Below are 26,056 nucleotides of genomic sequence, written 5' to 3' on the forward strand. Positions count from 1 at the left end.
TAGAAGGCTTTCAGAGTACAAGGGGAAATTAAATGTGAATCTCTAAGTTAGCAGTCTGTCTCTCTGGAAGCAGAACAGTTTGCATTTTGGAACCTGCTTCTGACACACACTGTTTCAAATGAGCCCATAAATAAAAACCCAATAAAATCAAATGCCGCTACGCAATTCCCAAGAGTCTGCATATGTTGTCTTTGAGTTTAACCTAAAGCAACACACCGATCCTCATGAGTTATGCTACAGAGCCTGTGTTTTGAAGGAAAAGCTTATGCAATCAGCATCGCTGTTTCAGGTACTTCCATGTGGGATTTCTAAATGTGCTGGAGTAAGCTTAAAACCCAGACTCCATTTTAAACTGAGAATCAGTACCCAGCTACTTTGTCGATAGACTATATTGGACTGCATGGGCTGCCTGACTGCCAAAGAGGCAGAATCTGTTCTTAAATAACCAATCCAGAGCCCTGAACACCAAAGAGACTTGTACATCTGGCATCCATTTAATTTTTTTCTACCTAACTTTTGCAAACGTATTTCCTGCATTGAGTATGTGGTATTTTTTGCGCCTAGAAAATCACACCTCCTTTTAGGCCTTAATGACTTTACATGCAGCGAATACTACTGCTAATTCCAGCATTCCTCTACTCCGTATCCCCACCTTTGGTTTTGCTCAGAATTTCAGCTGCCTTGCTGAAAATAATTGTTCTCCAAAGAGGGAAAGGCAGATGCAGAATAGTTTCCATCTTGCAGTTTCACAGAAGCTTTTTTGACTTTAGGAGCCCAAGGAGACAAGTCCCAACAAGTCCGAGCTAATTCTCGTGTGACTATCATTGCACTGGCTGCCCACAAAGCTAAATACAGTGGTGCGTGATTAGCCCGCGAAAAGGATTACGTGTTGCGGCTGCAAGGTTGCAATCCAGATTGCAAAGGATGAGACTGACTGACCCAGGGAATCCTACCCAGTCCGCGTCCCCGTTCCCCCCAGCTGGTACATCCTCCTCTTCCTCCTCCTCTTGCACCTCAGAGACTCTCTGGGAGCAGGTCAGCCTCCGGCGCTCAGCTCGGAGGGGGGTTTTGCCATGGCAGCTGTGACAACCCCTACCAGGATGTGCACGAAGGAACAGCTCTGGTGTCAAAGATCAAAAGCTCAACCTGGTGTTTGGCAGAAGCATACATACGGATATAAATATAGCTAATATACATGTGGTGTAGGCAAGCTGGGGGCTTTCCTCCTGCCTCAGACTAAGGGGCACAGGCCAAAAGCCATGCCTGCCCCCCGACTTGTCTCTCCACAGTGAAGACATGGACCTGTTGGAGCAGGTCCAGAGGAGGGCCACAAAAATCATCAGAAGGAGGGAACACCTCTCCTGTGAAGAAAGGCTGAGAGAGTTGGGGTTGTTCAGCCTGGAGAAGGGAAGGCTTTGGGAAGACCTTATTGCAGCCTATCAGTACTTAAAGGGGGCTTATAAAAAAGATGGGGACAGACTTCTTAGCAGGGCCTGTTGTGATAGGACAAGGGGTAGTGGTTTTAAACTAAAAGAGGGTAGATTCAGGCTAGATATAAGGGAGAAATTGTTTACGCTGAGGGTGGTGAAGCCCTGGCCCAGGTTGCCCAGAGAGGTGGTGGATGCCCCATCCCTGGAAACATTCCAGGTCAGGCTGGACGGGGCTCTGAGCACCCCGATCTAGTTGAAGATGTCCCTGCCCACGGCAGGGGGGTTGGACTAGATGGCCTTGAGAGGTCCCTTCCAACCCAAACTATCCTATGATTCTATGAGCTCCGTGACATGGCAGCCCCGGGCTCACCCGTAAGTGGAGGGTCACGGTGGGCACCTCCAGGGCAGGCAGCGGGGCCTTCAGCCCTGCCAGGGCCCACCTGCACCCCTGGCCCTGCCTCAACCGGACACAGAGACACACACCCCCCCCCGCCGCAGGGCCCCCGGGGAGCACCCGCGCCACGTCCCGGGTCAGCGCGGGCCGGCGGGCAGAGCCGCGGGGCCACTGGCGCCGGGGCAGCGCGGCCTTGGGGCCCGACCCCGGCCGCCGCGGCTGAGGGCCGGCGGGAGGGCGGCGCACCCCGGTGCAGCGGCGGGCAGCCGCCCGGTAGCAGCCATCATGACACAGGTTTTACTAACGCCGAGAGGCGGCCCGGGCCCGCGGCCGGCGCGGGGCGGGGGCAGGAAGGCGGGCGGGCAGGAGAGAAGGGAGGGGAGGGAAGGGAAGGGCCGGGCCGGGCCGGGCCGGGCCGCGGCGGTGCCGTCGGCCGCGCCGTGGCGCTGCGGCGTCGCGGAGGCCCGCTGCCGTCCCGTCCCGACCCGACCCGTCCCGGCTCGGCTCGGCCGGGCGGTGCGTGCGTGGGGGCCGGGGCCGCGGCGGGCAGCGGGGCCGCGGCCGGGGAGGAGCGCGGGGCCGCGGCGGGAGGAGGAGGAGGAGGAGGAGGCGGCGGCGCTCCCTCTCCGGCGGGACAAAGGGCTGTGGGCGCGCAGGTAGGAGCCGGCCCGGCCTTGCTGCGGGCCTGGCTGCGGGCGGGCCGGCGGCTGCCCCGGCCGGCGGCGGGCGGGCCGCGGCGCCTCCTCAGCGCCGGCGGGACGGGACCTCCCTCCCCTCCTTCCCCACAGCGGCCGGGGCGGTTGCTGCCCGCCGGGTTCGGCGCTTCTCCGTTGCCCCGCGGAGCCCCGGGCGCCGCCGCAGGCTGCGGAGGGCGCTGCCCCCGCCGCCGGGCCGCCAACGGCCGTGGTAACCGCCGGCTGCCTGCCTTTGTCTCGGCAGCCGCGGCCCAGAGCCCGCCCCGGGAGCCCCCCTCAGCAGGCGCTTTCCGCCGCAGGAGCCATGGGCCGGCTGCCGCGCTAAGAGCATCCCCGGCCGGAGGGGCGAGGAGGAAAGCGGCCGCTGCTCCCCTTCCCCCGGCGAGGGCTGCGCGGGGCTGGAGATGGAGCCGGCGGCGCGGCCGAGCGGCGATATCCTGAGGCGGAACCCGCAGCAGGACTACGAGCTGATCCAGCGGGTGGGGAGCGGCACCTACGGCGATGTCTACAAGGTGAGCGGCGTGGAGGGCCGCGCCGGGCTCTGCTCCGGGGCTTCTCCTCACGGCGTGGCCGGGCTCAGGGTGTCAAGGGACCGGCTGGGACATGAGTGGCTCCTGAAAAACTTGTGGACTCGGGGCATCTCTGACAAAGCGTGAGGTTTCCCTCCCCGTCTAACGCTTTTATTTAAAAGGACTGACTAATGCTTGCAGCGTTGGAGAAGGGTCCGTCTTAGCGGTCCCCTCACGGATTTCTTAGGGGTTTGAATTGGTGAATATTGCGGGTGATACTTTCCATGTTACTGCTAAAGAAGGTAGAGGATATCTATTTGCTGTACCTGCTTCCAGAACGTATCAGTTAAAGCACCTGATTAAAAGGGTGCAGGTTTATCCCTGAGGTTAATAATAGCACGCAAAAGACAGAAGCAGATTTAAGCTCTTCAGAAGCTGGAACAGAGTTACAGCTCGCGGTAGAGTTAACGCTGCAAATCCAGTAGGTGCTCTTGAAACGGTGCGGACTGGTGCTCACGTCGCCAGAACCACAGCCATGGCAAACAGAAGGTGTAGGCATGGCACGTTCCTCTCTGTGTGCTTCTCTGGGAGATAGGAGCCCCTTCCCCAAGCGTCAGGGATGCTCAGCAGCTTTAAGGGTTGGGTTACTTACAAAGAAAGCCTTAAAGTTTTTGGCCTGTGTTTGGCAATCTGCATTTTCAGCTGAATGGGAAGGGTGGCTGTGATGTTTTGCTTTGTAATGCTGTTGAGTGTGTTTAAAATAGACCTGACACAACCAACCGTACCAAGAAAAGGTGTGTTACTCTGCCACATGAAAGGCAGCGGTAATTGCTCATGGTGGGGGCGGGCTCTTCGCTAATGTTCAAATTGAAGTTTTATAGATGGATCTTGTTCTCACCACCCCTTTGAAATGGTTACTTATGGCCTCGGGGAGTTATTTTTAAAAGTTTTCATGGTGCATATTTACCTTCCTTCTTTCTTTTTTTTTCTCTCCTAGAGTGCTGTGCACAGATCAGTCAACTTCTTTGCTAGGGAATCTAGCACCAAACCCTTTAAAAGGACATTTCACGTTTCATAAATCTGAAACTCAGCATACCTTGAGGTAGTCTGTTTGGGTATGCCTGCATAGTACAGGGCAGCATGACGAGAAATAACTAGTTGTGTTGCAGAGAAGTACTTTTTTGTCATCTCTTTGTGGAAAAAGAAATATTCTGCTTCTCATTATCCTGGTAATTAGCAGAGAGCTGTGCTGACATGTCATACAGCTTCCGGTTCCGGAGCTGGTTTGAATGCATGGCTCTGCTCTGTGCCATGTAAACATATCCCCTTTAAAAAAAAAAAAACCACAACCCTCCCCCCGCCTCCATTCTTTGGGTTCTGAAAAATGTGCCTTCTATTCCTGAAACAGTTCCAGCTAGGAATAAACCCAAACCTTCTCTCGTAGTGCAACCTGGCAAATTTAAATCAAAGTCTTTGGCAGTCTTTTTAGACGTTGTTATGACTCTAAAACAAGTATAAAGTTAATGAGTTTAAAGTAATTTGAGAGCCTACATTTGTTTCTAGGTCACTGGTTTGCTCTTTGTTTTTATAAAGCCCTGCAACAGGGAGGAACTGTATCGAGGGAATACTGAATTGGATGGCACTGGCTGTTATGACAAATATGCAAAGCAAACTTATTTTTTAAAGTAATTGATGTTATGTTAATTTTAAAAGTAATTTTAAGAGGAAGCCTTTTTTCTTGAAAGGACTTAACGTATAAACATTGTATTTTTATTTTTCTTAGTCCATGGTAAGTCTCTTCTTAGCACAGGTGGCACATCTTGCGCTTGCTGAGGGCTGTCAGTTTTTATAAAATGTGTTTCTTAGTGAATATCCGATTGTTGTTATGTTGCAGAACTCAGGCAAGGTTTGCTAGAGAGCGCTCTTAAATTAAAATGGAATTTTCCTCTCACCTCTTCAAGTGGTTTCTCTGCTCCATCACTACTAATGAGTCACCAGCGTCTCCAGTGCAGTTGTTTTTAGGATGGCTAAATGAGACAGCCTTTCTGATTGTGGGAGATCTGCCTCTTCCTCAAATGCTTTTTGGTGGTGGTGGTTCATGCTTCAAATTCTTCTTGGGGCATTTGGTAGCTTTTAGAGTAATTAGTTCTTTTTTGGATGTTGAAGGCGGAGGTTAAGCAAATATTTGTGTTCACTATTAGGTTACAGAAGAATATTTAAGGCCTTTCTAAAAATCTACCCACTTTGCTTTTCATTACCACTATGGAAGCTTAAAACTGAAATGTGTTTTCTTAGTGTTTGTGGGTTTTTTCTCTTGTCTGTCACATGGCACACAGTAGTTGATTGTAGGGTTGTTCATAAGTACTGGATTGTTGATGGTTTTTTTGTTGGTCCGTCCCCCCCCCGTCCCCCCCCCCCAAAATGCATTTCAGGGTGTGGGAGAAACCATCCATAAATAAACTATTTTCTTATCTGTTCACAGCGTGTGTAAGTAGATCCAAGTTTGGGTCTGCCAATCTTGGAAGTACGCTTTCCATTACAATCCTAATGTGTTAGTTGTCTCATCCATGTTGGGAAAGCTTTCTTTTCTTTTTAATAGAGGATATTACTGTTAAGCCAATTCTAATCCATTGGAATAATTTATCTCTCAAAGTATTGTATCAAGCCCTCTTGAATTGCTGACTTCTGAAAGAGGCTGTAATAACGAAGATTGGGTACTCACTGGAACTTAATAATACGCTGACAGTCTTTTTTTTGTCCCCACTCTCTGTCAAATGGTCAGCATCCTCAGCATCGTATCCCTTAACACTGCAGAGGCGAGGTCTACAAAAGTGAGGTTTTAATTTGGCTTTCCTGGCGAGATTTCTGTTTGCCCTCCTTGGTCATATACGTGAAAGTCTCAAAGCAGTATTTAAAATTGATGTAAGTTTGTTCATGTATCTGCACGGTCGTGCTGAAATAGACTTTGTGTGCGTGTGGTTAATGCAGAAACATCCAGTTGACCAGTGTCTTAGGGCAGAAAATTAAAAAGGCCACTAGAAACTGTAAATGGAATTTAATCTCCAGCACTAGGAAGTGGTCTGTCAGATCCTATCCCATAGTGTGGTTAGATCCCAGGTCTTGATGAGTTTTCATGGGTGCCAGCGTGACCTGTCAGTGAACCTGCAGCTTTTCAGTAGTGCCTTGTAGTCTAATTTGTACAAGGCCAGTTTTGATAACAAGTTCATATCATCGGCTCTGTAAGCGCGTGCTTCTGCAAGTCCGTGATATTTTCTGGAAGTACTTGGGATACTGTAAGACTGGCCTGTTTTGGTGAGCTTGCGGGATTCGGTTGCATCGGAACATCAAGTCATTCGGTTATATGTACTTGTAGATGTTGGTGTCCTGAAGCGACTTAGAAAACAAGTGCTGTATTAGGGCGATAATTTACTTTAGCTGTGTCTTACTGGGATTTCCTGCACGGAGTTTTTATTTGACTATTTATTAATGACTGGGAATAGGTTTGGTGGAGAGATACAGGGGAAAGAATACCCTGTGTTGTGGTGAGAGATGTGGGGTCACCACCCCTCACACATAAAAAGGAATTTAAAGTCTTCTACACGTGTGAGTGCCTTCACCGTCAGCCTGTTGACTCTGCTGGGGAACAAAAGACTTCCACTTACTACTACCTCCACTATCTCTTTCTCCCCCAGCTACACAGGGCTTGGGTTTTTTGTGGTTTTTAAGGCAAATGCCCCAAACAGAATTTTAACTGATCTTTGATTTTGGAGAAGGGGAACAAAAGGATGGTTTATGTAGACTGGCTTTTTGAATGCTCTTGTTTGGCAGCTGAGCTGAAAGATCATGTATTTGCTCAGCCCAGCACCCTCTGCAGGCTGCTTTTGCGGGATGAATAGCTGGATGTCTGTCCTCACTGAGAGGCGATGATCAAATATGACCTTGTGCAGCAATTCTAAAGCTGTCTTGTTTTGGTTTTTCCAAGCAGGGTTGTGAACAGTGCTACAGTGGCTTTCTTTAAAAGTAAGCACAAGGGGAGAGTAATGTACCAAATTAATAGCAGAAACTATCTGTAAACAAGAGATGCATTTTTATTCAATATCATGGAAATTTCATTCCTTCTTGAGTCACCTGCTCAGTCTCTCTTATTCTCTTGGGATTTTTTTTTTTTTTAATCTCCTGCACCAGGTAAAGACACTATCTTAGAAGAAACCTGTACTAGTTTGCCACTGAAGTGGCAGTTTTGCCACACTAGTTTGCTGCAGGAAAATAGTGAGCAATGAAATTGGATCGTGGCAGACAGAGACTCTTTTGCTCAAATATACTTTAAAAAAAAATTTTTTTTTTTTTTTTTAAAGGTTGCCATAAAAGTGGGACTCTGTCCAGTTTGAGTCAGGTTTCAGCCCTGCTTGTGTGGTCAGTGCCTTATTCTCAGAGCTCTGGTGTATAATTCCTGGTGCAGTCAAAGGCTGTTGAGAACCTGTATTTGATATTTTGAAAATAATTCTTAATGTCAGTTGAATTTCACAGATCATTTTGAACTGTGAAACTTACCGGTTAAAGCGTTCTACTACTTAAAGTCAACAGGTTAAGAATGGAGTATTAAGGCTTTGTTTTAATACCAGAGTACACTTATGGCTATGATAGTTTTTGATTGCATACTCCCAACTTTATACAAATATGTTTTGGCAGCTGCAGACCAATTGGATTGGCCATCCCTGATTCAGCACTTCTGTCCCTGGTGAATAGACATTGCTTACACATATAAATTACCGTAAAACATCTGTCACATCGGGGGATTCCACCCTTCCTCTCCAGATCAAAGCCGCCTGGTTAGCAGTGTTTGCTGTAGCCGTGCCTGAACTCTGCGTACTCTTGTTTTTCCATACGAAGGGTGTTTAGAATGGCATCAAACCAGTGCTGTCGAGTTTCTTCTTGTTGCTGTGGAGTTTCTCTTCTGGGGAATCGCACGCTTTTCTTTTAGGATGCAGTCAGTAGGATGTATATATTGCTGAGAACTAAGATGCTCAGTGGCTTATTGACACCCTCTGTTAGGATATTCAGGAGTTGGGGGGAGGCCCTTGCTTTTCCATTTGTAATCTGCAAGTTTTTTTTCTTATTAAGCATTTGGTCTTTTTTGTGGAACATTCAAAGCTGTTTGGCTTTAAATATTACCTCCTATTGCTCATGTTTTCTGTTAATGGTAGGTTATGTGGTGGGAATAGAGTGTTTCTCCCTATGTCTATTTCTCCCTGTCTCTTACTTTCAAAAACAGGTAGTCTCCGAAACCTTAAAAATAAGGTCTGATTTCCAGCTCTTTTGAAGAGAGTTGTCCTCCTGGGTTAGGTCCTCAGAGGAGCCAAAGAAAGAGTGGTAGCAACTTTTCAGTGTGCTTCCATCAGCTAGTACCAAGGCTGTGCCCAGCATCTCTTAAGCCAAGGAGGAACTGAGAGTCTGTTCTGTTGAGTTTAATGTCCTGTTGGCACCAGCCTTGTCTCTGATGCAGTCTTCAGTTGCGGTATTACTGTCTAGTACTCATCCTTCAGGAGACATTCTGCCGGGTAGATGATTTTGTTATTCCTCATTTATTCATGGTACAGTGAGGGAGGCTGAGGTGTCCTGTGGAATTGCACAGGAAGGAGTTAACCAGAACATGTTCTTTTGTTCCCTGCATGTTGCACACATTTTTGGAGACGAGTCTGGAACACGAGAGGTGCTTTATATGAGCTGTGCCTTTTCCGCCTTCCACCCCAAAGCTTCGTTTCAACGCGAGAGATCCATTCAGAGGAAGTGAATAGTGCAGTTCATGCATCCCCTTGAAACACATTCCATTTGAAACACACACACCACCCACCCTCCCAACAGCAGAGGAAATCTCTGAGAAGGAAGAACAGGTCAAAGATCAGAACATTTGCATACCAGTATCTACTTCATCTTTGTCTCCAGAAGATGCACTGGTCGTTTTCATTGCCAACACATTCAGATAACTTTGAATGTGTCCAAGATTTATAGCACGGGGTGTCTGAGTGATTCCCAGTTCCATCGGCAGAGGTGGGTGATAGAAGTACACAGATCATCCATGTCAGAGAGAATAGCTCTTCCTGTTAGCAAGGCCGTCATGGAGTTTGCCAGCATATTTTGCTGACACCAGCAACTGTCCGGACGGCTCTGCAGCTGGAAAAACAAATGTGCTTGCTTACCTTTTTCGTGTTTGGCACCTGGCTTCTTGGTTACGGCTGTGAATGAAAAGAAGAGGCAGCATCAACCCAAGGTGATTCCATTTGAGAACAATGCAAAATGGGTAGGTCTCCATATTCATAAAAGTTGTTCATCAACTCAAGACAGCCTCAATGCCTTGCATTTTAGATTGCCAAGACTTTCTCACACTTTGCCATTTTGTTAGGATTTCAGATTTTATATTTCTTCAAGAAGTTAGAATAGTTCTTCCCCAATTTCTGAAGGATTCCTAACAATAAGAGCACTCAGCAAGGTTTGGTGGATGCAGCAGCCTTTGATTTGTGGTTTGTGGCAGTTTTGGTGGTCCTGAGTGCATTCTGGAATTCCAATAAAAAGTCAATGAGAAGGGCAGGGTATTTCGTTCAAGATTTTGCACCTGTTATATATAAATCCAGATGCTACCTTGCTTTTAATGGGAGTAGGTAAATAAGGCAGACCTGACACTGACAGTAGTTGAAAAACAGCAAAAGACAATCTATTCCACCAGGCCTTCCCCAAATCTCCTTGCAGAGCGTACCTATGGAAGAGGTATTGCAGAGATCATTTATCTGAACTTCCCATTTGGCCTCACCAAGTAGAGTAATCTTTCTGACAGGTTAATTCAATCTGTCTAATTATAATGACTATATTATGTACCACCACGTTTTTCTCTAAGCTGTGCTGTGCTAGACTGGAGAGCATGTTTACACAGGCAGCACCATACAGCGTTATTTGTCATGCATCTCCCACCCCCTTTCCCTTTTCTCGTTTAGGGAATCTGTTCAAGAGTGGCTTGTCTGAAAAATTGGAGTCCCTTCTGTTTATCAAAATAGCAGAGCGGCTCCGCTGACAGTGAAACACCTTTTAACTCCATTCCCACCTAACCAGCTCTGTGAAATCAGTATCTTCATCTGTTGGATAATATTTAGCCTGTTGGCATCATTTTGAGACCCAGACCTGCCTGCTCACGTGTTCACCGGGAGCTGGCCCACAGGAAATGTCTCCATCACGTGAAGGTCTGAGCTGTCGGGAGCTCCTTGCGTATGGTGGCTGGATAAACTGCTTTTCCTTCCTAGATCGTTTTGGGGAAAATTTCAGCGTTTGGTACAGAGAGGTTTCCATTCTGCTCTTCAGCTTTCTAAATTCCTTCACCCAAGCGTTAGAGTAATTCATTTTATCCAGCATGGTGGATAGTGTCTGCAGGGTCCTTCTCAGCTGCTCAAAGAGCTGAAGCTTACCTTCCCCCGTGGCGGATGGAAAACGCCGTGCCAAGAAGCCGAGGCTTGACCGTGTCTCTGGAGCTCTCGCACTCTTTTGGTGAAAAGAGCGCACGGGAGGGAGAGCAGAGGAATTGCTTCCCGGCTTCTCCTTCAGCCGGGACCGGAGGTCAGGGGCAAATCTGTTTTGTGGGTGCTGTTTCCATCCTGCCCCTGTCAAATCCCAAGGAAAGGGATTCAAGAGGGGACTTGCTTACGTGGAAGCATTAGGAGGGCGGGGGGGGGCATTAGGAAAAGGGCTAACATCTTATCTCTGAGTCAGTGACCACTAACAGCCGTCGGACGCAGGACAGCATGTTCCTCTTGGCTGTGTCAAGAGGTAGTCGAATTATAGGACTAGTGCATTTAGCATCACAGATCTCGTGAAGTTGCTCACTTTTGAGACTGCGGGACGCTAAGATATGGTTTGAGCAGATGCTGGTCAGTACATCAAGAGCAGGCAGTAAAAAAACCTGAAATTGTTGCAACAGAGGGAGAAGAAGAAGTGCCAAGGCTTTTGTTCCAAAGCCTTAGCCTCTTCCAGTACTTTTCCCTAGTCTGTTATCCTATGTGTTGCTATATGTGTTTCTGCTGACTTCTCTGCTCCTGAAGATAGTGAAAAGATCATGCAAGATGCAGTCAGGGATATCCCTCAGAGCTTTGAGCTGGCCCGCGGTCCTGGTGGCCAGAACTGCTGCATTTACTGAACTGATCTGTCAAAACGGCATCTTTAATGCCATATTTGATATTTTGGCATGTTGGAATTACTCTTCTCCCAAGTCTATTTTCGTGTCTTCCGCATGAATATAGTGTAGAGAAGGTTCATGTTTTCATAGAGATGAGGAAGATCTGGCTGGATATTTCCAGAAAGCTGAATGAAACATATTTTCAGGTTAGTGTGAACAGCTGGATTTGTAGCCTGTTGAAATGTGAATTTTGAGACATTCCAGAAAGGCAGGTGCTGTTTATCTTCAGAGAGCAAAGAGGTCATTGCAGGGGGACTCTGTTGGCTTATTTGTAAGAAATCGTTCTTGAACTTTCTTTGTGTCGCTCTTTCCTGTGCAGCATTAAAGGCATCATTTCTTCTTATATTTAATGTGATGGTCCACCCCAAGAAGCTGTATTCTTGTTCTGTTCTCAGCTGTGAGTATGGCTGTTCGCTGGTCGTTGCTATTGAAGCAATACAGAATTGTGTTGCATTTGCCGTAACTCGCTCTTTAATGTACAGATGTGCAAGATAGTTGAATTATAATCATTAGACTCCCAAAGATGTTTGGGAAATTTAGTCATTAATCTTAAGGGAAGATAAGTGGTAAAGCACAGGCACGGAAAAGTAAATGTCGTAGGTAGAAAGAATAAAGGTGCGGCCATACCATCTTTTACAGATGTACTTTGTCTTGATAAAACTTAAAGAAATAAAATTTGACAGGAAGCAATGCCTGATGAGTGTTCATTGCTCTCCAGTGATGTGACAGCTTCAGGTATTTGTGTTGTATTTATGAGGGGTTTGAAAACAGTAGCAGCTGAAATTTTTCTTTTGATGCACTTGGTCTATGGTGGGGTAGGGGAGAATATTTGATGTATCACTTGCAGGTATTCACAGTTGTATTGTCTGTCAGAGGGGGGTTGTTAATTTAAATATAATGATAGACTCTCTTAAACAGCTGAGATCCCTTTTCATTTAAACCTGTTTTTGTGAAGGAAACATTGCTATTTTAAATGCCCCCTGCCTTAAGAGGACGATTTCCATTGCAGGGGAGAGGATAATGATACGATACATGGGGGGAGGCAACTGAACTAGGCTCAACTACATGGGCATCGCTTTTGTAGCATTAGCAGCTCACGAGGGGTGAGGGTTTCTGAGGCTGGACAGGGTGTATCTGCATAGTCAAAATACCTTCACCAGGTATTTAGGAGGAGGCTGGGTCAGTAATTAGACAGGATAAGCAGTTTCTGATAATGCTGTTTCATTTTGTCAGGCATGTCTGTGTTTAAATTTAGAGCACTGTTTGAGTTCTGATCCTCTGCTTCTTGGTTAATTGTGAAGAGGCATGACTAACGTTTAGATTAACATAGTGCCTTTAAAACTTTGCCAAACGGTTCCTGTCTAGGGAGTCTGTTTTTAAATTTGGCTCACAATATCAAACTGGGGACAAAGGGAGTTATGAGGATGGGTAGGGAGATCTTGAGAATGTCTTATGATCTGCCATCGCTTCAGCAGTCACAACCAACCACCTGTTTAGGGTACATGAAGATAAATTTTTCCTTCTTCTCATTCTGTAGGTGTTGAGGTTTGTCTAAATCCTACACTGGGATGTCTTGAGTACGGACTGACTGTGCTGACTTGCGCAGCAGAGTTAGCTCCTGTAGGGGTGGAATTTGGAAGGAGGAGGAGGACAGGCAGGCAAAGAGGAACAAGGCAAGATGAAGATGTTCTCTAGTATATTAAAATTGAAAAGAAAAAAATGATTTCTTTTAAAATTCCAGTTAAATCATCAGGCCTAATTTACTGTAATATTATAATTTCTGTAGCATGCATATTATTCGAGCAGCATGTTTTTGGTCCATGTTTTAAGGAAAGTTGAACCAGTAAACTGAGGAAGTCAATGGCCAAGTGCTTGAAACCAGGCTACTGAAGTGAAACCGGTGTTTGACAGCTGTAGATTAACCTGTAGAAAAAATTTGTTTCTTCTTTTCAAGTTACATCATTTAAATGAGTGGATCAGTCAAAATTGAGGGGAAAAAAAAAACCCAAAACACTTACTTTTCTCTCCTCCGTTCTGGCTAAAAATAAGGTGTGAAAGCATAAGATAGCTGTAAAATCATGAAAGATACCATCTGTAATGAAATGGCAGCATATTTCCTCTCTTTACTTAATCAGCGTAAGTGCAAAACATACTTTATACTTAACCTTTCTCATGTATCTAGCACATTTAAAAGTTCTAATTTTCCTCATTAAAAAACTTATAAAATGTAATTTCTGTTTATTTCAACAGAATTCCAGGCTGTGATTTTGAATTGCCTACTGAAGTAGAAATATTACTGATCACTATTTCATCATCATAAGATATAAAATTAAGATGGTGTATATAAATGTTGGGTTTCATTCTAGTAGAAACAGGTGAACAGTGGCACCGTCCCAGTAGCCAGAAAGAAGCAGGCACACTGTAGTATGTATACACATGTACACAAATGAAGCTGAGAGGCAATCGTTATGTCTTACCCATCTTCCGCCCCAAGAAGGTGACAATTGATATAGTACAGGTGCAAACCAAACCTTAATCTTAGGACAGAAGAAGAATCTCACTGCTGCTATTTTTTAACTAATTTTCTTTTAACTCCTTTGCTTTACACAGCTGCTTTTTTATTTATTCTTTCTATTCTGGTCGCTGTTTTATTAAACAATAACGACAGCAAAGAACAAAACACCCAGACCTGTTTTCTTCATGAAGACAACTTTATGGTTTGTTCCTTTTAGTTTTGTAACTGTTAGTTCATCTCTGAGGAATTGAAATTTAAGGAGGCAATTAGTGAACAGCTTTGTTGAAGTTAGATTCCCCCCCCCCCCCCCCCCTACTTAAATCTACATTTTTCACTTGCACCTCTAGATTCTCTCAAACAAATTACAAGAAGGAAAAGGAGTTGATATAGACTTGTACCCTGTGTTTGGAAGGCTTGGTACTGCAGAAGAGCCTGTGTGTGACATGAAAAGCTCGAGGGGTTTGCCCAACCACTGTAGTTAAAAATGAGCTTGCACACACGGCTCAGTTACAGCATGAAGCACTGCAGTTCTAGGCAAAATAGCTTCAATAAAACAAAAACCCCAGCAAAATGCATACACTTGGATATTTTATTCGGAGTAATCTGGAAGTATGTCCAAAAGTATTTCTGGTGTTTTAGGAAGTTGCATGCAGATAGTGATGGTATAAGAGTTGTAATCTCTGAATTGTAGTTTCTTCTCCTCTTTAGAATGCAAACAGCGGTTCCTCAGTTCTGTCTTTCTGAAGAGAAACATCTTATTGTGCGTTAGCTCATGGTTACAAAGCAAAGCAGTAAAAAATTTCTTTTTCGTTGGTGTCAAAAAAGTAAAACGATGGTCTTAAAATTCTTTAATGCAACACAAGTGGCTTAATTAAAAAAAAAAAAAAAAAGGCAAGCCATTGCCTTTTCCTTCAGAAACTTCTTTTTCCTCCCTGCCTAGAAAGCCGGATTCCTTGTTGTGATGGGAAAGCACGGTCCAGTGCTTTGGATCCCAGCCATGGATTTCCTGCGTGACTATGACATATTGCTTAGCGGTTCCATCCTTGTTATGTACAAATAATCATAAGTTCGTCATAGCTTCCCTGAAGTAATAAAATGTTGGTGTCTACCATGTGAGTTCCGTATGCATGAAGTGGGGTTAATAGTGCTGTCTTGACTTGGTAGGGATGTTAGGAGACTGAGTGCTGTGCCTGATCAACTCACTGGTTTTTCTTTTCAGTGGAAAGAAGAGACGTAGATGCTTTGCTTCAAATATTTTGGCTGACGCATCTCTTAGTTCTTTCATCTCTAAGGAATAAATAAATTCCCCTGCAGCTGATAAAATCTGTAATCTTTTAATGTTACTTGAATTTGTACTCCATAATACTGTGGGGTTTTTTCATGTGTCGTAGTCTATGCAGTCAACGTAGGAATAAAATAAAATTGTCTTACATTTATTCTTCCTATATTCTGGTGAATAAAACCTTTTAAAATCCATCAATCAATCTCGGTTTGTAGTTTAATAATAAGTTTGAAGTTTGGGGGTTTTTTTTCTTTTTTTTTTTTCTTTCCCCTGTTTTATGCCCTGGCCAGTAAAGCTGTTAGACATCTGCTCAATTTTAAGTATACTAGCAGTTTCATGGGCATTCTTTCATTTGTGTGATCTTATGTTAAAAAATGTATATGATTCCTCAGGAAGGTAAGCTATTTCTAGTAGCCTTTCAAAACAATCTAATGGACATAGTTGTAACTTGAAAAAGTGCTTTTTTGTTTTGGTTCTTGCCAGCGGTCTGCTCCAACTGAGTCAAAATTGGGCTCTTTTTTTTTTTTTTTTCTCTCATGTGGTATTTGTTTGTATCTTTGTGCTGCATTAGTTGCTAAATAGTGCTTTTGTGGTCAGGGTCTGTTTCTAGCTTTAACTTTTCAACTTTGGAAGGATCGTGCCAAATACTTTGCAAATGATGACCTGCCAAAAAAATTTAATAGGAGAATAACCAACCTTTACTTGGAAGCATATAGCTGACTTCTTTTATTTTATTTTTTCCCCTAAATAAATGTTGTGAAGATGTGCACTGCTCTTTGCTTTGTTATTATTGTTATCCTTATTGCCGTAGGTCTTTGTCCTTCAGTAGTTATTGCTAGGAATGAGAATTAAATGTTTTAGTGGTCGCTGAGATCTGTAGCAGAACTGTAAAGCCACTTTGCTTATACAAATCCTTAGTCTGGTTTTCTGTGCTGGAATAAAAGGAGTTGGCCTAACATCATTAATGAGCTTTTAATCCCTTATTGCTTGAGTTAATTGGCCTTGAGTAAGAAAGTGTCTGAAGTCTGTGAGTGAAAGGTAGGTTCCCCTCCTCCCAGTTTTCTCTGCAAGAGATATACTATCTAAATTTCACCAACTGCCAGTAAAAGTAAATACATTCAAGCCTTATTTGCATTACGGCTGTGCTTAGGAGTGCCAGTCGCCGATCTTGCTGCACTGCGTTTCGGGTTTTAACGTGGAATTTATTTAAACCCTGGTACTTTCGTGTATTCTGGGTTCTGCTCCTTCAGTAAGGGAAACTGCCAGTGCTGTAAACGTGGAAATAGGGAGTAGCAGCTGTGAAGTTTGCTTCCTGCTTTGTACTGATGCGTGTTCCTCGTCTGAAGGACGAAGAGTGGCAGTGTCCATCTGGAGAGCACCCACAAAATCAATATTTGTACAATATTCAGCTCTGATATCCAGAGTGATGGCTCTCTTAGTAGTGCCGCTGCAGTATAAACTAGCTGGCACAGAAATACATACAAAAAGTAAAATTAGTGTGTGAATCTATTTTTGGTTTATCCCGAAAAGTAGTAACAGTGATGGTTGTAAGAGATGGTTCTCTTTTAGTGTATTGAATCTACAAAGTCTCTGTTTTCTGAAACCCTCTGTGCCCTTCGCTATAAAGGAGCCTGGTACTGCTCTCGATCTTGGAAATCCAGCTGGAAGGTTGCGGAGTGAACAATTGCCTCCGGGTGTTTCTGCTTCCTAAAAGAGCAAGAGCCCTGAAAATTAGAAATTGCTGTTAGGTGTCTTTTTCTAGCAGCAAAGACTAGCTGGACATCTGCTTCACATGTGAGCTGCCCTGGCACACCTTGGGTGATGAATGGAGCGTTGTGAGGACTCAGGATGGGAGAGGCAGTTGTTTCTGTCTGGCACAAATCTCAGTCCATTCAGTAAGTTTTGCATTAATATTTGATGGAGTCGTCCCACCTTTTTTTTTTTTTTTTTTTAAGCTGTCCTCTTTTGTTCCTTCTTCTACGTTTTTAATCCATCCATAGACCTTCTCACACGAAGGAGAAAAATGTGTTCAGCATTGGTTAATGGAGATGCTCTCAGCACTGAGCAGGGGGGTCTTTATTCAGTCCAGTACTCTGTTTAGGCCTTCTCAGGATGGGGAATTTTGGTTAGGTTTTGCTTATTTTGTTCTATAGAAAAGAAAAGAAAAAAACCCACAAAACTCTGCAGCAATTGCACCTCTGTGGGTTTGGTACATGCATGCCTCCGAAGGTAAGATACAGGGGGATGCAGGAAAAAAACACATGGGTCGTATACCATTTCTGCGAGTCTTCTGAGGATGCTAGTGGGGTGTGCTGCCTGGTACCGGGACAGGAACCAGCACGCTCTCTGTTCAGTCTAAAACTGGAAAGCAATAGCGGGAGCTACTATTTTTGGCTGGAGCCCAGGCAGAGGAGCTCTGCAGCCGCTCCGTGGCCTGTATAGGTGATTCTCCCGCTTGTGCACCGCCCCGACACCAAGGTCTTCATCTGCTCTGAGCAAACAGCAGCCTTTTACTCTCTGCAGGGTGCTGCTCAGGTGAGCATTTCAGGAGATCGTGTTCAGTGGTGAGCAGTCAGAACTGGCCTCTCTGCTTGGGTTAATCTTTACTTGCAAATTTTCAAGGATTTTTTTTTTTCCTCAGAGCTTTTGGAGAGGTTGATTTCTTTTACAAAAGTGCTTTCCTAATGTTGTACAGGACCGCAAAAGGTTGCGGTATCCTTGTGAAGGATAGCAATTCTAGGCTCACACAGTGGGGATTAACTCCTGTTGCTTTTAAGCTGGGTTTTCTGAGAAGCTTTCCAGTTATGTGTTGACTTTTAATGAATACCCAGCTCTACTGTCTGGGTGTTAAACTCAGCTGGTAAAGAGATGGCGTTTCAGAAGTACAAGCCTCTCCTTTCCATTTATTAAGAGTATGTCCAGCGTTGCTGTTCTTTGCTTTAGCTGCCTGATAGTTTTCCAGCTCTGTTTGCAGAGCATTTTTTAAAACTGACAGACTGATTTATGTAAATCGTAAGAGTAAGCAAAATTGTATAGTTAATTATGATAAACAGTAGGAACGCTTATTTGAACTTCTGCATTAGGATGTAATTCAAATTCTGTTACAGACCAGCAGGTTGCCATCCACCAAGATCAAATTCTTCTCTAACACGTCAGTTGCTGCTTATTTGAGGGATAAAGGGTAAACTAGCAGATCAGAAACCTAATCCCGTCCGGCAGTTCCTGTTAGATTTCTTAATAATTGCATGCTGGGTACTGATTTTTGTGGATGGATGTTTGTGTGTTCACAAAAAAAACCCAAGCAAATGATGAAACCCTCAAAAGTTATTGTTGTGTTAGAGTTACCGAGGCCCCCTGAGGACTTGCTGTCCTTCATGGCAGGTCTCTCTGTTGAGGATGCAGCGTAGCGTGAGACCTCAGAACCCTGGCGTTGCTCTTGAGGGCTTCTTCTTGTGTGCTGGGAACAACAGTGAGGAATCACGGGTCTCGTCTTGAGAAATAAGTCCTTCCTTTGCAGAAATGCCTCATCTCTATGCATGACCAGTTTGAGTGTAGGATAAAAAAGCTGAAATGGGGTTACATACAAGAATGTGGCATGTTCATGGGAGTGTTTGTATCGTATGGGAGAGGGATACTATACCAAGTAGCGAAACCCAAATCCTCATGTAGAAAAGCTCATGGCTGAAGTGCTGCTGAAAGGTCTGGTGGTTGTGCCAAGCTGTGGCAGTTGCTCGCTGAAGTTTTACTCCACAGATGGGCTGGTTGTGGTGGCATCTTCAGGATCCCATCTTCTCTTTCAAGGTCTCTGTGCTCCTGCCTTCTGGTACATATATGCAGTAGTCTTGGTTTGTTCAGGTATCCTGTTCCCTTTTATTCCCCTGATGCCTGTAATGTTTTGGATTTTCTTTTTTAATCACAACTAAAATACTTACTGTGCTTCCTGCATGTCAGAAAGGAATCTGTTTTTATGGATTTAGAGCAGCCCAGGTGAGAGACATTTCTTTGGGTCACCCTAGTTGGCTGAGAGCTCTAGGTAGTGGTAGATGTGAATTCCGAGACGTAGGTAGGTGAATTCAAGGGTCTGTTTGATGATACTGTGACATATGGAAAGAACGATGCAGCATAATGGGAATTTCAAAACCGCATAGATCAGGTTAAGAGTTATAAAGTGTAAGAGGTCGGAAACTAGAAAGCAGGTGAGAAACTTCTATTTCAGTTGCTGGGTAGGAGGTCAGGGTACTTTTTGAAGGTATATACAGTAACTGAGGAGAAGCAGGCAGCACTTGAGACAGCAAAACATCATGGTCACTGATGAGTGAAGCTTGGCAAGGAATAAATAAGATGGGGATGCATGGGAGGGTTGCCACGGGAGCTGCAATTATGATTAGATTAAATGAAGACATGGTTGAACAAACGGCTCTTCTGGTGAATTGGACTGTTGATCCAAGGCTGGAAATCAGACAACTACGTTGGGGCGAGGAGGGGATTTCACCATGGAAATTGAAAACACTAATTTGGAGGCTGTGAGAGTGATACTGCTGCCTGAATCTTCCCCTTCTCTTCCTTGGTGTTGAAGGAGAAAGTGGCTGGACAAGGAGACTGAGCACATAAACTTTCATTCAGATGTCCAAGTGAAATGATTCTCCAATTTTTGTCCATCTCGCGCAGCTTAGTACTCTGGACCCCCTGGGGTGGAATTGTCTGGCTTGCATTCTTAAAAATAAATAAAACAAAACTGCAGAGTGCGTAGCTGGTTCTGAAACAGTTTTCTATGTTATTTCTGGTCATTAGTTACAGAAAGTGTCCTCTCCAAAATGTGTTTTCTCGTGTGCGTTGTTTGGATATACGGTGGGAAGCATCGTACACAGGGATTGCCATGGGTATTACGTTGGGTTCTACTGTACCATGACAGATTTTTGATGGAGTTCTGAGAAGAAAGTTAAGTCTCTGTGGGAAAACCCGATGATTTTTTGTGTGTATTATCATAAAACTCTCCCAACTCCCCAAACCACCAGTCCTACCAATAGTGCACCTCTCATTTTTGAGCGTGGCGCTGGGACACGCCGCTGACGTTGTGCCTCAGTTGGAAGAACGTGTGTTGCTCCTGGATTGACAGCCTAACACAGGCTCTGTCTGCAGCTAGTCCTTGTTGCAGAAGGCACCGTGCAGATCCCGATTCGGTTGCTGGGAGAGTGCATCAGGAAAGTGTCACCATTTGCTTGCTGAGCTCTTAACCACTTTCTGAAGTATCCGCTGTTTGAGACAGGACCATGAGTTTAAAGGAACCTTTAATCTGCTCTGGTGCAGCTGTGTGTATGCTTGAGGGAATCTGGTTTGTGTTGGCTGGTGCTGACATATGCTGGGGGAAAAAAGTGTAATGATTATTGTGCTGTCACATTAAACTAGTGACATGTAATCTCCTAGGTCGCTACAACTATGCAATGGGATATTCAAAAAAAAGAGGAGTACTTGTGTTTTGTTTTATTTTGAACACAGACTCTGTGTGATGTTCTGTAGTATTAGTATTTAGCTGCTGAAATGTTCTGGAAGAGCTGTGCTCGGTGGGATGCCGTCACACATCCTATAGCAGGCTATAGGAGAGCTGAAGAAGAGATGGCCAAAAGACTACTACCTAGCTCTTTTTTCTCAGTAAATAGACTCTGTATATGACATTGAGTGAAATAAATTTGACTGTGTGGCTCACCTCATTCAAATATGCCCTTGTTCTGGTCCCATTCTTGCGTAGGCAAAACTGTCGGAGTTTTGCAATCCTTCTGCCAAAATCCTATAGTTTTAATTTTCATTCTGAGTAGTGTGGAACATAATTTTCAGTTTTGAGTCTCATTAAATAAAATGAAGATTGATACTAACAGATAGCAAAAGCTCTGTCTTCCTCTCGGGGAAAGTCTTACAGCAAGTCCCCTGATCTGCGGAGGAAGTCGGGCTCCACTTCTGTCACGTGGGAGCCGGACCACGTTGCTGACGGGGATGTGGGCTCCAGTGTGGGAGGGAGCTGTGCAAACGCTGAGCTTTGGCTTTTAGCCTTTAGTGTCACGATGAGTTCTTAGGAGACTTCCTTACATATTGAAGGAATCAAGGCCAGCAGAATTAAAGGCAATAAGAAATCTAACAGGTTTTATCTTTCATTAGACTGAAATATTAGAAATATTAGAATTCAGAAGAGATCATCAAATTTCATGATACATGTCATCTTTATGTGATAAACGCATATAAATGATAACTTGCTATGTCAATAATAGCTCATGAGATACTGAACAGCAGCTATACTTGTTAATTGGCAGGTCTGGATTACTTGGCGTGCAGGGGAGAACAGCTCCCCTGGCCTCTGGCTGGTTTCAGCTAATGTTGAATTAAGACTTGAAATACTGAGGAAATTGCAGGGGATGGGAAGGAGGCAGGTATTTTGCTGTTAGGTTTTAAAAATGTAAATCAGGTGACTAGGAGAACTATAATTTCTTAGCTTTACTTCAATTTCCCCCCTCCAATGAAGAAGTGTATCAATAAGACAAATTCATAGATCATTAACTAATTCTTCACATCAGGGAAATTATGGAGAACTTACATTTTTGTCAAATATCATCTGTAGTAAAATTTTAGGTTTGATTCACAAAGCCAGCAATGTTGAGGTAGTGCATTCCTGTCTGTGACTTCCTTGATACTACACAGTCCTTTTTTGAAAAGTAGAACAATGCAAACTGTAGTCACCCATAGGAAATGAGTTGAGAATTTCTTAAACTAACATGTCTCAATGATTTGAGGAATCCTTATTTGACAGTTTTCATATCTAGCTGTGTACCATGGAAAACCAGTTTTTAGCCCTCGCCTTCTTACATTTTTAATGATGTGCAAGGTAACAGTAATTCATTATTGATCAAGTTTTCAGCTGACCGAGAGGTGTGCAAGAGAAAAGTTTAAAAAACAAGAGTGACAGCAGAGAGAGATGTGTGTACCCGTGTAAAGCTGGTGCAATCCAAGATGAAGGAACAAAAGCCATCAGTCGTGTTTGCGGGACGTCTCTTGGGAAGCAGTTTGGGTAATTTGCTGCATGCTTGCAATATGACTGTCTAAACTGAAGATCTAATACAGTTCCTGTATCTGTGAGCATCCGAACAAGGATATTGAGGATTGGGGAATACTCAGCATTTTTGCCTTTGGTGCTGGCATGATAGGCATTAAGTAGCATGTGTGGTCTTGCTGTCATCAACTCGAGGATGTGTTCGGTCGGAAGATTAAACTGTAGGACCAGAAAACCGGTCTTAGGGCAAGTGGCTCAGATAACTTGATGTGTTTAGTTCATAAATACCAGCCCGGTGGAGAGCTTTCCAGTCCAGCAGACAAAGTTTGATGGTTGAAACCCGAAATAGTCCATGTCCAGGCTGTAGATGGTATGCAAAAACTTAATGGTCATATTGGATAGCAGCAGGATAAAATTTGGTGAAGCTCTATGGCCTATCATGTGTGAGAGCTGAGAGCCAGTAATTGAAGTGATCTCCTCCGGCCTGAACCTTCGAGTCCCTGCCAAGCAGTCTGCATATCAAAGACCTTTGGCAGACTACATCCATTCCTTCAGGCTCCAACATAACAGTAGCAGTGGCAGTTATTGCTTATATGGAAAAGGAATATCCATAAGGAATACGATCTTTTTTTTGTACTTCAGAAATGAAGCTGATCTTCTGGAAACTGCAATCTCCTTTATCTGAACAGCTTAGCTGCTTGTGGATAAAAGTGTGGATAGTGGAGGTTCCCTGGCCTCACCAAGATAGAGTGTGTGCTTGGTCTCTGTCCTGGTTTTGGCTGGGATAGAGTTAATTTTCTTCCTAGTAGCTGGTATAGTGCTGTGTTTTGGATTTAGTACCAGAATAATGTTGATAACACACCGATGTTTTAGTTGTTGTTAAGTAGTGCTCACACTAGTCAAGGACTTTTCAGCTTCCCATGCTCTACCGACTGAGCAGGCTGGAGGTGCGCAAGAAGCCGGGAGGGGGCACAGCCAGGACAGCTGACCCCAACTGGCCAAAGGGACATTCCATACCATGGGACATCATGCTCAGTACAGAAACTGGGGAAAGCTGGCCAGGGGGGCTGCTGCTTGGGGACTGGCTGGGCATCGGTCAGCGGGTGGCGAGCAATTGTACTGTGCATCACTTGCTTTGTGTATTCTATTATTATTATTGATGTTGTTGTTGTTATCATTATCATCATCATTATTATCATTATTATTACTATTTTACTTTATTTCAATTATTAAACTGTTCTTATCTTAACCCATGAGTTTTCTCACTTTTACCCTTCCGATTCTCTCCCTCATCCCGCCGGGGGGGAGTGAGCGAGTGGCTGTGTGGCGCTCAGTTGCCGGCTAAGGTTAAACCATGACAGTCTCTTACAGGAACATCTGTGTTTCATAATGGTATTGTTAGGTGTAACAGTACCAGAGAGGTCCTAATCCTTTGTCCATGCTTGGATGCGTGCTCCTTCTGGATGTTGAAGGATGCCAATGATTTTGCTGTGGTCTAAAAATGTGTCTGATAGGAAGGTACTTCAAGAAGTGGTAAAGGTTTCCTTTGTGGTTAGCAGATAACTATCTGTTTCTGTGTTCAGTGATTTGGTCTGTTGGCTTCAGATGTTTGGTTCTGTGGTACAGTTGTTCAGGTTCTCTTTGACTTCAGTTGAGTCGTATTTGTGTCCTTGGCATGCATTTTGACACCCATCTCTTGACTGAGCACTACAGAACTTTGAAAGGCCAATTATTGTTGGGGGTTTTTTTGTTTGTTTGTTTGTTCCCCTGGCTGGAAAGCCTTTCCTGATTTGGAAGCTTGATGAAGTGTTGACAAAACTGAGGGGTTCATCTTTCAAGTTCTTGCTTTACCTGTTGTTAAATTAAGACTTCTTGTCCGTACGCAAGAGAAGTGTTTTGTTCTGTAGTGGCTTCCTTCAGTTCAGTCCACAGGGGCAAATTTGCTTTGCATCCTCATCTTAAGTAACTGCCCAAATCGATTTCACCTAACCCAGTTTTCCCTTGATTTTCTATAATCTACCTCTTAACCAGATTTCATATATTCGGAAGACTCTGCATGTTTGTTAGGGTAAGAATGAAACAGTTGGGTTTAGACTCCTGTAACCTTTGGGTGATCAGCAAAAGGGGAATGCCACAGTGCCTAATTGGATCAGGTTGTGTGTCAAAAATAATATAGTTTAGCTCTGGTGATGGTGGCTGAGTGATTTAGAGCTCATTTTACTAGAGTTAAAAACGTTAATGAAATCCCCTCTTAAAATTTTCTATAGCTGAGGTTCCTGTAACATTTTCCTCCAGTGCTGAATTTTCAGTCTGAAGTTTACAGTGTACCCGGAGAGGACAGTTCTGTAAAAGCTTAATTGGAGCTCCCTACCCCTTCTTCTTCTCGAAGGTCGTGGGGACGACTTGCCTCTGTCAGGGTCTGCTGGAAGGAGTTTGTTTTCAGTGTTAAGTTGTTCAGAGGGAGCTGTGACTCATCCGTGCTGCATCTGCAGTGCTTCTCCCTGCCCCTCCACCTGTCAGTTCCACTTTCAGAGCACACTGAGGTTTAGCACCATGAGATGGGTGGTTGAGCACTGCATGCTCCATGCTCTGACAGTCCGTGTTGCAGCACCGCGCTTTTGTAACACCCCAGCGAGCAGGGACGGCAGAAACTTCTCAGTTTCAATAACCCTTAAAAATGGTGTTTGAGAGGCACGAACTCTCATTTGCTGGCAGATAGCTGGCGTTTTTTAAAGTCTCGAAAGGAACTGCCAGTAACACTTCACAACTCCAGCTAGGTTGATGCTGTGCTAATACCAAAACCAGATAATCTTCACCCAGGTTGCTCTCAACTAATTGCATTGTGCCATATTTGTAACACATGACATCATAGCGTATCTTCACAGTTTGTAAGACTCTGTGAGATGCCTTTGCAGTATAATTAAATATGTCTTAACTCTCTTATTTCAGGCTAGAAATCTTCATACAGGAGAACTGGCTGCTGTAAAAATAATCAAGTTAGAGCCTGGTAAGTTTTAGATTCTTTTCTGTATTTTTGAATTGCATTTTCATTTTTTCCATATGTTTATTTTCACACAGCTGTGAAGCTCCAGACAAAAGAAGTGTTTGGGTTTTTTTCTAGTTTCAGTGGTTAGATGGCAGGAAGCACTGCAGGATGTACCATTACTTTTGGCTATGTCCTGCTCACTATTTCCTTGTTTGTTCATATCTGCTTTATCGATTGTTTCATAAAAAGATGTTGCAGTTACAGTGTGTTGTTAGTACAAAGAGAAGATCAAGGACAGATGGTAAGTTGTGAGCTCTGAGACAGTAGGGAGCTGGTAGGCTGTGTGAGTTGAAAGGGGGAAGGGACCAGGCAATGACGCTAATGCCCACCAAAGGTGCACTGGGAAAAACGAAGCCCTGTGCTTTTTAATGTGTCGTCTTTTTTCTAACCTGTGCTGAGGGAGGAGGATGGCTCGTACTATCATTTCCCCATGCATTTTGTGCCACTCCTCCTAAAAGCAGGAGACGCAGGAGAAGCTCATTTGCTGCCCAAGAGATTTGCTGAGCTGAAGCCTAATCTGAGTCCTGCATAGACACTTGAAATCAGAAGTTGTGTCCTGAGTGGCAATGAGGAGAGGAGCTTTTTATCTCCTCAGTCATAACTCAGTCCCACCTGAGGATCTTGTATTTGTTTGAAGAAGTAATCTCTCATTACTTGGTCGCTGGCATACCTTTCAAATCCCTCCTTAGCGTAGTCCTCCTCTGTGTCTCTTTGCCATGTTAGTGTCCCTGTGGTTGTGGTTTGCCTGAACTGCTGTGCTGTGTCTGTTCAGGGTCCTGGCTCTCTGGGACAGCGGCTGAGGGAGGCTCCTCCTGTGAATGTGTGCTTGCCCAGTGCTTGTGGACTGACGCCTGTAGCCTATGCAGCAATTAAGGGACAATTAAGAAAGTAGTAGGATTTATGGAGACACAATGAGATAGCTTCCATGACTGGA

At 44.4% G+C, this 26,056-nt stretch overlaps 1 protein-coding gene across 2 annotated transcripts in view; it reads left to right on the plus strand.

The window, feature by feature from the left end:
* The first annotated feature begins 2,763 nt into the window (after positions 1–2,763).
* The window catches only part of MAP4K5 (mitogen-activated protein kinase kinase kinase kinase 5), a 72,176-nt gene continuing 48,883 nt past the window's right edge, over positions 2,764–26,056 (plus strand). For both annotated transcript variants that reach the window (XM_076345787.1, XM_076345788.1), the window contains exons 1-2: positions 2,764–3,031; positions 25,026–25,083. In XM_076345787.1, the coding sequence (XP_076201902.1) occupies positions 2,924–3,031; positions 25,026–25,083 (166 nt within the window). In that variant the 5' untranslated portion in view covers positions 2,764–2,923. The remainder of the gene's footprint in view (positions 3,032–25,025; positions 25,084–26,056) is intronic.

This window comes from Aptenodytes patagonicus, chromosome 7 (genome assembly GCF_965638725.1).
Source record: "Aptenodytes patagonicus chromosome 7, bAptPat1.pri.cur, whole genome shotgun sequence".
Taxonomy (NCBI): domain Eukaryota; kingdom Metazoa; phylum Chordata; class Aves; order Sphenisciformes; family Spheniscidae; genus Aptenodytes; species Aptenodytes patagonicus.